The sequence below is a fragment of the Leptodactylus fuscus genome, chromosome 5 (genome assembly GCF_031893055.1).
Source record: "Leptodactylus fuscus isolate aLepFus1 chromosome 5, aLepFus1.hap2, whole genome shotgun sequence".
Lineage (NCBI taxonomy): Eukaryota > Metazoa > Chordata > Amphibia > Anura > Leptodactylidae > Leptodactylus > Leptodactylus fuscus.
Genome location: NC_134269.1, coordinates 19,005,051 through 19,018,122, shown reverse-complemented (window position 1 = coordinate 19,018,122; position 13,072 = coordinate 19,005,051). Strand labels below are relative to the sequence as shown.

General features: G+C 43.9%; 1 protein-coding gene across 3 annotated transcripts in view; it reads left to right on the top strand.

The window, feature by feature from the left end:
* Positions 1–2,918: 2,918 nt before the first annotated feature.
* Positions 2,919–13,072, top strand: part of RGL3 (ral guanine nucleotide dissociation stimulator like 3) — a 33,803-nt gene continuing 23,649 nt past the window's right edge. Inside the window, exons 1-2 of one of the 3 annotated variants that reach the window (XM_075272549.1) lie at positions 2,919–3,144; positions 5,790–5,915. In XM_075272549.1, coding sequence (XP_075128650.1) covers positions 5,799–5,915 — 117 coding nt within the window. In that variant the 5' untranslated portion in view covers positions 2,919–3,144; positions 5,790–5,798. Of the gene's footprint in view, positions 3,145–5,789; positions 5,916–10,390; positions 10,634–13,072 lie in introns of those variants that run through there. The other 2 variants (XM_075272550.1, XM_075272551.1) reach the window with 2 other exon arrangements.

The following is a 13,072-nucleotide window of genomic DNA, read 5'->3' as shown; positions in this document are numbered from 1 at the left end:
CTGTAACATCTTATTACAGTAACCCGACTCCTGATCCTCTTATTACCCCTGTAACATCTTATTACAGTAACCCAGCTCCTGATCCTCTTATTACCCTGTAACATCTTATTACAGTAACCCGACTCCTGATCCTCTTATTACCCCTGTAACATTTTGTTACAATAACCCGGCTCCTGATCCTCTTATTACCCCTGTAACATCTTATTACAGTAACCCTGCTCCTGATCCTCTTATTACCCTGTAACATCTTATTACAGTAACCCGGCTCCTGATCCTCTTATTACCACTGTAACATCTTATTACAGTAACCCGGCTCCCGATCCTCTTATTACCCTGTAACATCTTATTACAGTAACCCGGCTCCTGATCCTCTTATTACCCCCTGTAACATCTTATTACAGTAACCCGGCTCCTGATCCTCTTATTCCCCTGTAACATCTTATTACAGTAACCCGGCTCCTGATCGTCTTATTACCCCTGTATCATATTATTACAGTAACCCAGCTCCTGATCATCTTATTATCCTGTATCATCTTATTACAGTAACCCGGCTCCTGATCCTCTTATTACCCTGTAACATCTTATTACAGTAACCCGGCTCCTGATCCTCTTATTACCCTGTAACATCTTATTACAGTAACCCGGCTCCTGATCCTCTTATTACCCCTGTAACATCTTATTACAGTAACCCGGCTCCTGATCCTCTTACTACCCTGTAACATCTTATTACAGTAACCCGGCTCCTGATCCTCTTATTACCCTGTAACATCTTATTACAGTAACCCGGCTCCTGATCCTCTTATTACCCTGTAACATCTTATTACAGTAACCCGGCTCCTGATCCTCTTATTACCCTGTAACATCTTATTACAGTAACCCGGCTCCTGATCCTCTTATTACCCCTGTAACATCTTATTACAGTAACCCGGCTCCTGATCCTCTTACTACCCTGTAACATCTTATTACAGTAACCCGGCTCCTGATCCTCTTATTACCCTGTAACATCTTATTACAGTAACCCGGCTCCTGATCCTCTTATTACTCCTGTAACATCTTATTACAGTAACCCGGCTCCTGATCCTCTTATTACTCCTGTAACATCTTATTACAGTAACCCGGCTCCTGATCCTCTTATTACCCTGTAACATCTTATTACAGTAACCCGGCTCCTTATCCTCTTATTACCTCCTGTAACATCTTATTACAGTAACCCGGCTCCTGATCCTCTTATTACCTCTGTAACATCTTATTACAGTAACCCGGCTCCTGATCCTCTTATTACGCTGTAACATCTTATTACAGTAACCCGGCTCCTGATCCTCTTATTACGCTGTAACATCTTATTACAGTAACCCGGCTCCTGATCCTCTTATTACCCCTGTAACATCTTATTACAGTAACCCGGCTCCTGATCCTCTTATTACGCTGTAACATCTTATTACAGTAACCCGGCTCCTGATCCTCTTATTACCCCTGTAACATCTTATTACAGTAACCCGGCTCCTGATCCTCTTATTACCCTGTAACATCTTATTACAGTAACCCGGCTCCTGATCCTCTTATTACCTCCTGTAACATCTTATTACAGTAACCCGGCTCCTGATCCTCTTATTACCTCTGTAACATCTTATTACAGTAACCCGGCTCCTGATCCTCTTATTACCTCCTGTAACATCTTATTTCAGTAACCTGGCTCCTGATCCTCTTATTACCTCTGTAACATCTTATTACAGTAACCCGACTCCTGATCCTCTTATTACCCCTGTAACATCTTATTACAGTAACCCGACTCCTGATCCTCTTATTACCTCCTGTAACATCTTATTACAGTAACCTGGCTCCTGATCCTCTTATTACCTCTGTAACATCTTATTACAGTAACCCGACTCCTGATCCTCTTATTACCCTGTAACATCTTATTACAGTAACCCGACTCCTGATCCTCTTATTACCCCTGTAACATCTTATTACAGTAACCCAGCTCCTGATCCTCTTATTACCCTGTAACATCTTATTACAGTAACCCGACTCCAGATCCTCTTATTACCCCTGTAACATCTTATTACAGTAACCCAGCTCCTGATCCTCTTATTACCCTGTAACATCTTATTACAGTAACCCGACTCCTGATCCTCTTATTACCCTGTAACATCTTATTACAGTAACCCAGCTCCTGATCCTCTTATTACCCCTGTAACATCTTATTACAGTAACCCGGCTCCTGATCCTCTTATTACCCCAGTAACATCTTATTACAGTATCCCGGCTCCTGATCCTCTTATTACCCCTGTAACATCTTATTACAGTAACCCGGCTCCTGATCCTCTTATTACCCAGTAACATCTTATTACAGTAACCCGACTCCTGATCCTCTTATTACCCTGTAACATCTTATTACAGTAACCCGGCTCCTGATCCTCTTATTACCCTGTAACATCTTATTACAGTAACCCGGCTCCTGATCCTCTTATTACCCCTGTAACATCTTATTACAGTAACCCGGCTCCTGATCCTCTTATTACCCTGTAACATCTTATTACAGTAACCCGGCTCCTGATCGTCTTATTACCCCTGTATCATATTATTACAGTAACCCGACTCCTGATCCTCTTACTTCCCCTATATCATCACCTTACAATATCTCAGATGCTGACTGTTTTACTAGAAGTCCTTTATCATTTTCTTCCTTTCTTCCTTCACTTCGGCTCAGTGATAAAATCCCGGCTGACTTTCTAATTTTCTATGAGCTTTTGAATACAACAGAAATCTGCCATTGTTTTTGTGGTCTGGGAAAAGCATGAGAGGGGTCAGAGGAAGTGACATTCCACCCCACCACACCACCCTCTCCTGAGTCTGCAAAATTCAGACAAGGGGGGGGAGCAGGATGTCAGAGGAAGGCTTCCAGCGTAGTAGGATAGAGGGAGGAAGGGAGAGAGAAAAGTGAGACAAGTAAAAAACAGGGATCAAAGGTAACGGGGACATCATCTACATTTCCTTCCATGCACCGGCTCTCACAGCTGCGTCTCTGTGGGGTGTAAGATTGGGAGACGCAGCGCCAATTTCAGTCCTTGTCATGGATATTTCGTAACTTCCTTGCAAACCTTTCTAATTCTGGCGGGTGATGTTGGGAAGTGAGGCGATGAGGTGAGGAATGAGTATGTGTGTATACAGCGGGGTGTCGGTTGTCTATGCGGATATCATATACTGAATGTATAGTCTGCACAGTTGTACGGTATAGTTTATGCATTGTTGTCTTTGTGGGGATTAGTGGCTTGTTTGATTATTTAAATCCATTTTTGTATCCGGTACCTGTTTGGTGACCTCAGTCGCACCCATAGGCACCCGGCATGTTGTACAAATGCACCTGTCGTTACGGAAAAGCACTTGTAAGGCAAATAATGGAGCAGAAGGTTGTCTATCTGATGGGCGGAGGTGGAAAACTGGGAATATTCTACCAACGCAGGCATCTATGACATATTGAATGCCAATGACTAGGACAATGTACGGGTTTGGGCGGTCATTCAGTTACTGTTTAAGGAGGGGTGCTGCGTCCGAAAACCGCCACTGTCTATTGTGTCATATATTGTAATCCTAGTGTAATATTGCGGAGCGTTTAGCTGCCGAATCTGATCTCCTTTGCTATTGGTCGGCACTAGAGGATATAAGAAGGCCGTCATACAAGTGTATGGCATACTATAGCTATACATATTACAGGGTCGTGCAGAGGAAGCCGCCCAGGATCAAGCACTCCTATAGTGATTACTTCAATAGGCCTTCAAAGTAGGCAGGAAACACTTCCGTCTGGGAAGAGAAGCAGCGGACGCCTCTAATAGAGAGTTTTATTTATTTTTTCGATCTATAGGACTTACTCATGTGTTACATCATGGCCTTGTGTATTAATGTGGTATTCGTATATAATCCACTCTCTATAAATGCAGTACACCCTAAGGCTGGGTTTACACAGTGCTTTTTTTTGCTGCAGAACTGCACACTTCTTTTAATGGCGGTAATGAATAGCAAATGTTACTACGCATTTCACTGTTATACCAGTAAACCAAAGGGTTTCCATTTAAAGGGCTTGTCCAGAATTTGGACAAAGCTGGGAGGAGGCCGTGGGAGGTGTAAAAAACAATCATAGACTGCCTCCCATGCATTGTGGTCCTCCACTGCTGTCCACTGGAAAGGAGCCCGGACGTCACCCATATACTGTGTAAATCCAGCCTTACTGATTCCAGAGGCACTATGGGAAATAGAGGCAAATCTGTTTCCCAGGATTTGCCTATATTTCCCATAATCCCTTAGTGGAGTAAAAATGGCTTGTAAGTCTCCATATGCCTGCAAAGGTGTCCACTCCGTAAGGAGTGTTATTATCCCCTGTCCATAGGCACTGAGAGGGTAAGTAGACACCAAGTGCAGCTAACGAAATGCCTTTGATCATCAGCAAGTGCATAGACCACTATAAAGCAGAAGTTTTGGTAGTTTGCTGCTCTGGAGCATCCAAGTGTGTGTCAGTATAATGCCAAGGAGGAAAGACATCAGCAATGATCTTAGAGAAGCAATTGTTGCTGCCCAGCAATCTCAGAAGGGTTATAAAGCCATTTCCAAACAATCTGAAGTCCATCAAGTGGAAAACATTTAAGACGGGTGTCAGTCTTCCTACTTACCACCAGGTCAGACCATGCAATGCTAAAATAAATTGCAAAAAACACCCCCAAGAGTTCCAACCAAAATTGGCCCATCTATTCAACTGTTAAAGTTTGGCCAAAACAGAACAGGCCAATGATCCTAAAAACAGCAGAACGGCTGAAAACGCGAAGAAGTCCAGATCTCAACCCAATGCAAATACTGTGACAGGACCTGAAGGGACTGTGCAGAAACAAATGGCCATAAACCTCAATGACCTGGAGTAACCTTATAAAGAAGAGTTGGCCAAAGTCCTCCAGAATAATGAGCGAGACAGATAAAGTCCTCCAGAAACCCTTTACTACAAGTTATTGCTGTATAGCTGGTTCTACAAGCTACTGACTCATGAGGGGGGGGGCACTTACTTTTTCACACATGGCTTCTCCATTGTGACTTCATTTTTGTTGAATAAATAATGACCCGGAGGATTCTGTTCTGTGATGTCCATCTGAGGTTGGATTTACCTAATTTTAAAGAAGACCCATATCAATGAGAAGGGGAAGGAACAATGAAGATGATGGATGACGGCACTCAATGAAGTCTTGAAGAAACTATTCAGGGGCTGCAGGAGGCGTAGAGGTAACAGTCACACCTGACACCTTAGGTGACCCCAAAATGGTCTGCCATATAAAAAGACATCAATATTTGGGGTCATGTCACACGTCTGTCCCGAACTGGTTTGTACCAAATATTGGTATGGACTGTATAAAATAGTGATAACGAACCAAGCTGCCTATAGAGAAGGTACTATGGGTAAGAATCCTAGAGGAAAGCCAAGTTCTTGCATCACTGGCAGCCGACATGCCAAGGTAAGTGGTTAATGGACCATAACAGAGAAACCTGGAGATCCAAAACATTGGTCCTACTTCTATGAGTCCCAGGAGTCCAAAATAGACGTGACGGTACCTGGTCATAAGATTGAGATCAAGGGCAGCCTATAGGGTCTCGATGTGCAGGAACGTATTGGAAAGAGTGTTGAGACAACCATTACCAAAGCTGGAGACAAAAGTCACCATCATTGGATGGCCGAGTAGCTTTCCTTGCCCCATCCTGAGGGACATTTTGCTGCATTGCATTGATCTTCACTCTGTCTTTCTCTTTTCTAGAAGATCAAAATGTTTGGTGATCCCGGCTCACGCAGCAGTCTGTCTCTGGACCTTGACATGAGTTGGGGAATTGTCTTACAAGCGTATCGCTGCCTCGCAAACGATGATGAAGATTGCAGATACAAGGTGAGTCTCGGATTTCTCTACAGTTTGGTGATGTTTTTGTACCTTCCAAAGTCACGATATTGGCAGTCATATCCTACACTGAGGAAAGTGTTTGCTGTAGGCAACACTAGGATGGCAGCCATCGATTTTTGCCAACCAGTCCATGACGTTATGGAGAGTTATGATAAATAGGCCACAAGGATCACATCCATTAACGTTGAGTTGAGTTGCAATGGGTTCTTCAGTAGAAAATGTGGTCATGTAGGCTTCTAGGCAGAACATCCTTCTGACACCTATGGCCTCTAAGGTACCTTTAGATACCTACAACTGGTTGTCTATGTCTATGACTCCAATGGATGTTGAAACATCTACCGCTCAAAACATCTCTTTGGATTTGGAAGGTGTTGGGCTCAGGTGGGGTCCAGTCCTTCCCTAACCAATTATTTTCTGACATGGTGGGAACTCTTAAAACATGGTCAATTAGGCTTTAGCTTTAGGCTCCGATGTGGCACTTGCCAAAAATTTGCTCAAGGCATTGACAGAATTACAGTAGGGTACAATGAGGGGGTGTTTTTTTTCTGTAGACAATAGCGGGTTCCATAATACCCTCCTTCCTCAACATGACATGCACATGTTCCTCCTTGATCATAGCTGTAAACATACTTTAGTTAGACTGATAGAGGTTTTATGTCCATCAATATCTGATCAGTGGGGGCCTGACACTGGGACATCCACATATCTGTTCCAGGAGGCATTGCCTGTAGGACACCCTACACCAGGGGTAGGGAACCTTTGGCTCTCCAGCTGCTGTGAAACTACAACTCCCAGCATGCTCCATTCACTTCCATGGGAGTTCCCAGAACAGCAGAGCCAATATGCATGCTGGGAGTTGTAGTTTTGCAACAGCTGGAGAGCCGTACGTTCCCTACACCAAAGAGAACCTTCCAAGACCCATCGGATAAGTGTGACTATTTCTACTGGACGAATATGAGTACTCCCATTAGAGATACATATATATATACTGCTACGGGTAACTCTCCCCCAGAGGCTCCTCTTTCCCCCACCACCATTGATAAGAATCTGTAGTCATTCCCGCCTGGTCTCTCTAATCTCTACAGTACATTTGCTCACATCATGACTTTGGTTTGCTTACAATTACTGTGTTTTGGCAACAGCCAAGATGAGATTTTTGTGTACACATAAAATAAGGCAGAATTCAGACGTCACTGAGCGTTAGAAAAGCCGACATGAAGACATGGTATGTCCTCTTTAAGGTGTTTTTTTTTTTTGTGGGTGGATGAAGGGAGAGGTTGGGTTTGGTGGGACTGGTGGTTGTCTCCATTGAATGCCCCCCTGACCCTCCAATTGAGTAGATTAAAGTATGTGCACACCATAGGTTCATGGCCTAAGGACACTTTGGAGGTACACTCCAAAAGTATACCTCTGATATGTTCAAAAATGAGATGTAAACAGGGCCACAACATGGACAGCCAAAGATTTGAATGACCACCATGTAACACCATAGGGGGCCACTGAAGGGTAATGTATGGTAACCCATAACTTATATATAATATGTAAACTTTGTGGACGGTTGGACATCTTATTTAAGGCATAGGTATACCCAGTTAAACATCTTTGAGTCTGCAAGGAGTCTGTATGTTCTCCCCGTGTTTGCATGGATTTCCATCCCATATTCCAAAAAGACATACTGATAGGGAAAAATGTACATTGTGAGCTCTATGTGGGGCTCACAATCTACATTTAAAAAAAAAAAGAAAAAAAAAAAAAAACATCTTTGAGACGACCACCCAAAATTACATGATAACATGGTCTTCTACAGAGGTGGTCTTGTAGCGAGGTGGTCTTGTAGAGAAGTGGTCATGTAGAGAAGTGGTCTTGTAGAGAGGTGGTCTTGTAGAGAGGTGGTCATGTAGAGAGCTGATGTAGAGAGGTGGTCATGTAGAGAGGTGGTGTTGTAGAGAGGTGGTCATGTAGAGAGGTGGTCTTGTAGAGAGGTGGTCTTGTAGAGAGGTGGTCATGTAGAGAGGTGGTCTTGTAGAAAGGTGGTCTTGTAGAAAGGTGGTCTTGTAGAGAGCTGGTCATGTAGAGAGCTGGTCATGTAGAGAGCTGGTCTTCTTGAGAGGTGGTCTTGTAGAGAGGTGGTCTTATAGAGTAGTGGTCTTGTAGAGAGGTGGTCTTCTTGAGAGGTGGTCTTGTAGAGAGCTGGTCTTGTAGAGAGGTGGTCTTGTAGAGAGGTGATCATGTAGAGAGGTGGTCTTGTAGAGAGGTGGTCTTGTAGAGAGGTGGTCATGTAGAGAGGTGGTCTTGTAGAGAGGTGGTCTTGTAGAGAGGTGGTCTTGTAGAGAGGTGGTCATGTAGAGAGGTGGTCATGTAGAGAGGTGGTCTTGTAGAGAAGTGGTCTTGTAGAGAGGTGGTCTTGTAGAGAGGTGGTCATGTAGAGAGGTGGTCATGTAGAGAGGTGGTCATGTAGAGAGGTGGTCATGTAGAGAGGTGATCATGTAGAGAGGTGGTCTTGTAGAGAGGTGGTCATGTAGAGAGGTGGTCATGTAGAGAGGTGGTCATGTAGAGAGGTGGTCATGTAGAGAGGTGGTCTTGTAGAGAGGTGGTCTTGTAGAGAGGTGGTCTTGTAGAGAGGTGGTCTTGTAGAGAGGTGGTCATGTAGAGAGGTGGTCTTGTAGATAAGTGGTCATGTAGAGAGGTCGTCTTGTAGAGAGCTGGTCATGTAGAGAGGTCGTCTTGTAGAGAGGTGGCAACTGCAACATCTCAGAAAATGTGTGTTGGGTATAGAGATGGTCTTCTCGAGGAGGTGATGTTTTCGGAGAGGTTATAGTGTATATGGAATCCATATGTATAATAAACACTGTTACCTTCACCCGTCCACAAAGTCTGCCTATCATGTCCTGTATCACATATATATACATGTATGGCTGCATTCACACAGAGTAACGCCAGGCGTTTTTTGTGTGTTTTTTGCACATAGCGCCGCGTTTACGCCGCGTAGCGCCGCGTTAACGCCGCGCTATTTAGCGGTGGCGTTGCCCGGCGTTAACGCGGCGTTAACGCGGCGCTACGCGGCGTAAACGCGGCGCTATGTGCAAAAAACACACAAAAAACGCCTGGCGTTACTCTGTGTGAATGCAGCCTAAGGGTGCATTCACACTGAGTAAACGCTAGCTTATTTTGTAAAGTAAAATTACACTTGTAAATTTTGCTATCCCATTGACTTCAATGACATTTTACAGGCGTATTTTTACAGGCGTATTTTTACAGGCGTATTTTTTACAGGCGTATTTTTACACTTGTAAAAAAATATCATTGAAGTCAATGGGATAGCAAAATTTACAAGTGTAATTTTACTCTACAAAATAAGCTAGCGTTTACTCAGTGTGAATGCACCCTTAGTGTATGTATATACATATGTCAAACACACTGTACAGTCTTGATGGACTTTTTGGATGTCGAATTAAAGCTATTTTGCTTGATGATTGTGAAATTTCTATCCATGCCTAAATAATCTGTAGTCTTTCTGGTCTGTTGGACTATATGGACCTACTATACACATATAGAATATGTCGACACATAACAGATGATTCTTAGATTAGTCTTATTATGTCTCCACGCCCTCTCTCATACTAAGACTCCTTGGCTGTCAGAGTTAGCTATTCCGCAAGAGCTGCGTAACCTTGTAGTGAACTTTGTAATATTAGTGCAGCCCCGTCCTCCTTCCCTCCTTCCTTGTATACGTCTCCTCTGTCCTCCTGCTATACCCCCCTGTCGTATATCCTAGGTTCTTCCATGCACATCTGCCTCTGTTCTCAGGATCCCCCAGCCTTGTCTATGATCTTTCTTCTCTTGTCCTTATCTACTACCCCTATGTTCTCCTCTACTCCCTCCTCCCAACTTCCCAGGTCTCTCCTCCCCACTCTCCTCCCTTCCCTCTTTCTGTGGAGGGCTGGGATTTAATCCCTTGATGATATCAGTTTGAGGATTTCAAAAGAAAGAAAACTTTCCACAACAAGTCTGACCAAGCGAAGGAGAGAGGGGACGTCAAGGGCAGCCGGCGAGAGAAAGCTCCACAGAAGGTTCCTGCTGGAGACATTGCCAAGGTTTGAGCCCTGCTTCGGTCTGAATGACTGAGAAGGATACGGGTAAGTCAGAAGACGAGAAGGAACAAACAAGCCTAGAAGAAGACAACGTGACGGGAGAATAGAGAAAAGAAGATAATAAGCAGGTGTCACGGACATGGAGAAGTTGCTTAATGTCAAAGGTGACACAAGTCTTTGGATCTTCTTGGAGATTTGGAGATCCTTCAATCAGTAGACGTAAGAGGAATTGGTCGTGTCTTCCACTAGGTATCTTCTTGGAATAATTCGACTTATGGGTGGTGACAAGGGGTCTTTGACAAGAAGAATCTGCCAAGGAATATAACGTTATGTGGCATTAGCCAACAATTCTCCTAGGATTCATTTTTGGACTAGTTAGTGGATTGGTGTGGTCTCCCTTGTGACCTGTCATCTCCGGTGGTCTCTTCTGATCTACATCTTATCATGTAACTGCCAGGATGGATTCACCAGGGTCGCTGACCCTATATTCCCGTCCTTGGATTCTCTCGTTGTGACGTGGTATCTAAAAGGAGACATCAAAAAACCCAAATGTCAGACGAAGAGCAACCGCCCGGGACGAAGCCAGCCCGTGGCATGGGCAAGGAGATCACTATGGTACAGTCTCATGTTATTTTATGGTGGTATTGTCTATGGATAAGTAGCCTTCAGAGCTAGCACTCTATAGATGAGTGTAGACCCAAGATAAACTGAGTGTAGCCACTCGAAAATACAATATAGGTGTAGATATAGTCCAGTGGAATGATTGCCTCTTTGTATTGTCCCTCGAGGGAAATTCGCACTGGCCATTATGGCCATCAAGCTAGAAAGTTTTTGAATCATTACCTGATAAGTTGCCGATTTTTGGAATGATCCATAATTGTACCTGGTTCAGGGGTCACAAGTGTAATGAAGCAATGAATGGGTTTGGCAAAAAGATTTGGTGTTTTTTTTTTGATGTTTGTTGTGGAGTCATATATGGTTTGGGGTCATATATCAAGGAACGGTCACCCCACCTTATATATGAATATGGAGCACTTTTTTAGACCCATTCAGGCCACCACATCCCATCCGGGGACAAGAGAACCTTGTGTCTCTCCATAGAGGAATGAATGGTGGTGTCATTCTCTCAATAGCTCCCTACTAGGGTTGAGCCGATCTTGAGATTTCAGGATTGTTTTTAAAATCCAATCTGAAATTTGCTCGATCGCCGATTTTTCCTGATCCTGATCGCTCAACCCTACTCCCTACGTTGATGACTTTGGTTCCACAACCTGATACAGTGGATTGAGACCCCACTACTTATCTCGCTTGTAAGGTCCCAGATCCAACCGAGCTTGGATCTAATGGACCCTTCTCATGTGGTCTACTCTTATAATCTTTCTTAATCCATATACTAATCTGTGGACATGGGTTACCAAGGAAAGGCTTTCCCTTAAAGTCCACCTGTTATACAGAAGCGATTATGTGAAGGGAATCTAAAAGGTTAAACTTGCAGCCGCTTGCAGTCCTGAGCTGTTGTAAGCTCCTTCCACCATCACGAGGAATGCCATGCCAGCAGAATCGTAACTCCAAGCTCCTGGGCCCCAAAGTAAAATCTGTAATAGGCCCCCTGCCAGGCACCAGGGCCCGGTGCGCACCCTATAGTTACATCCCTACACATCAGATTGCGGCGTCCTATACTCCAGTTTAAAGCTTCTGATTGGAGGCTTCAGAGCTGTATTCTTAATGGTTCCTTCATGTTAGGCACTATACCGTAATCTATGGTAGAAAAACAAACTGTCCCTTTCCTTCATAAACCGTTAGCAGTGTACCTTGCTGACTGTTTCCAATAAAAAAACAATCATCATTTTGTAGATGTGAGTGAACACTAAAGCCATGTAATGACTTATACTTAAAGGAATGTCCGACTCATGGACAATCCATTCTTATTGTTAGAGGGGCTCTCCCAATAATAAGATATTCACAGGGAGTCCTCCTACTGAGAACCCCATCGATCAGCGGGAACCTGACAGCAAGTGTTCGGTTTCCCTACAGTGCCACCACTGTTGACATTAGGTATTACACTGTTCCTATTAAAATCATTGGGCGGTCGGTATATTGTATGGCTTTTCTGTATCTCTCCCTATGCATAATAGAAACTTAATAGTCCTAAAATGGAGACCCCTCCCCCCATTAATGAATGGCTGTTACTATTGTATCATAAATGACTATTTAGTGTGATAATAATATTATTGATTTTCTTAAAGCAATGTTCCCATTAAGGGGTGTGGAGTTGGAGTTGGAGTCAGAGTTGGAAAAAAGTTATTGACCCTTACAATGATTTATGAAAGAGCCGGAGTCAGAGTCAGGCTACAGAAAAATAGAGGAGTCAGAGTCGGTGCTTTGATCTACCTACTCCACAGCCCTGGCTCCCATAATATCACCTTTTTCCACACCGATCACTAGTCTGGTGGTCCTGAGACCCCCCAGTTCTCCTCACTATGTACCATCAGATGGAGAAGTTGTAATGAGCCCTCACACTCAGATTTATTAAAGGGAGTGTGACAGCAAGAAAGCCACCCTTAAACCAGCCCTATAAATAGTTTGCAGGATGGTCGCCTGAATTTCATGAAAATGGGTTTTCCATCATATGTAAGTTTGATGAGAGTTCCTCGGGGGCGTGTCTGAGCATCAGAGTAGGATCTTCTTGTTGCAATCCTCTGCACTGCAAGTGTGACGTCAACACTGCTTCCTTCTCAAAGCTTTACTGCGCATGCACTTGAACAACTCTCAAAGCTTTACTGCGCATGCACACCTCTCAAAGCTTTACTGCACATGTGCTTGTACACCTCTCAAAGCTTTACTTCGCATGCGCTTGTACATCTCTCAAAGCTTTACTGCACATGCACACCTCTCAAAGCTTTACTGCACATGCGCTTGTACACCTCTCAAAGCTTTACTGCACATGCGCTTGTACACCTCTCAAAGCTTTACTTCGCATGCGCTTGTACAACTCTCAAAGCTTTACTGCAGATGCACACCTCTCAAAGCTTTACTGCACATGCGCTTGTACAC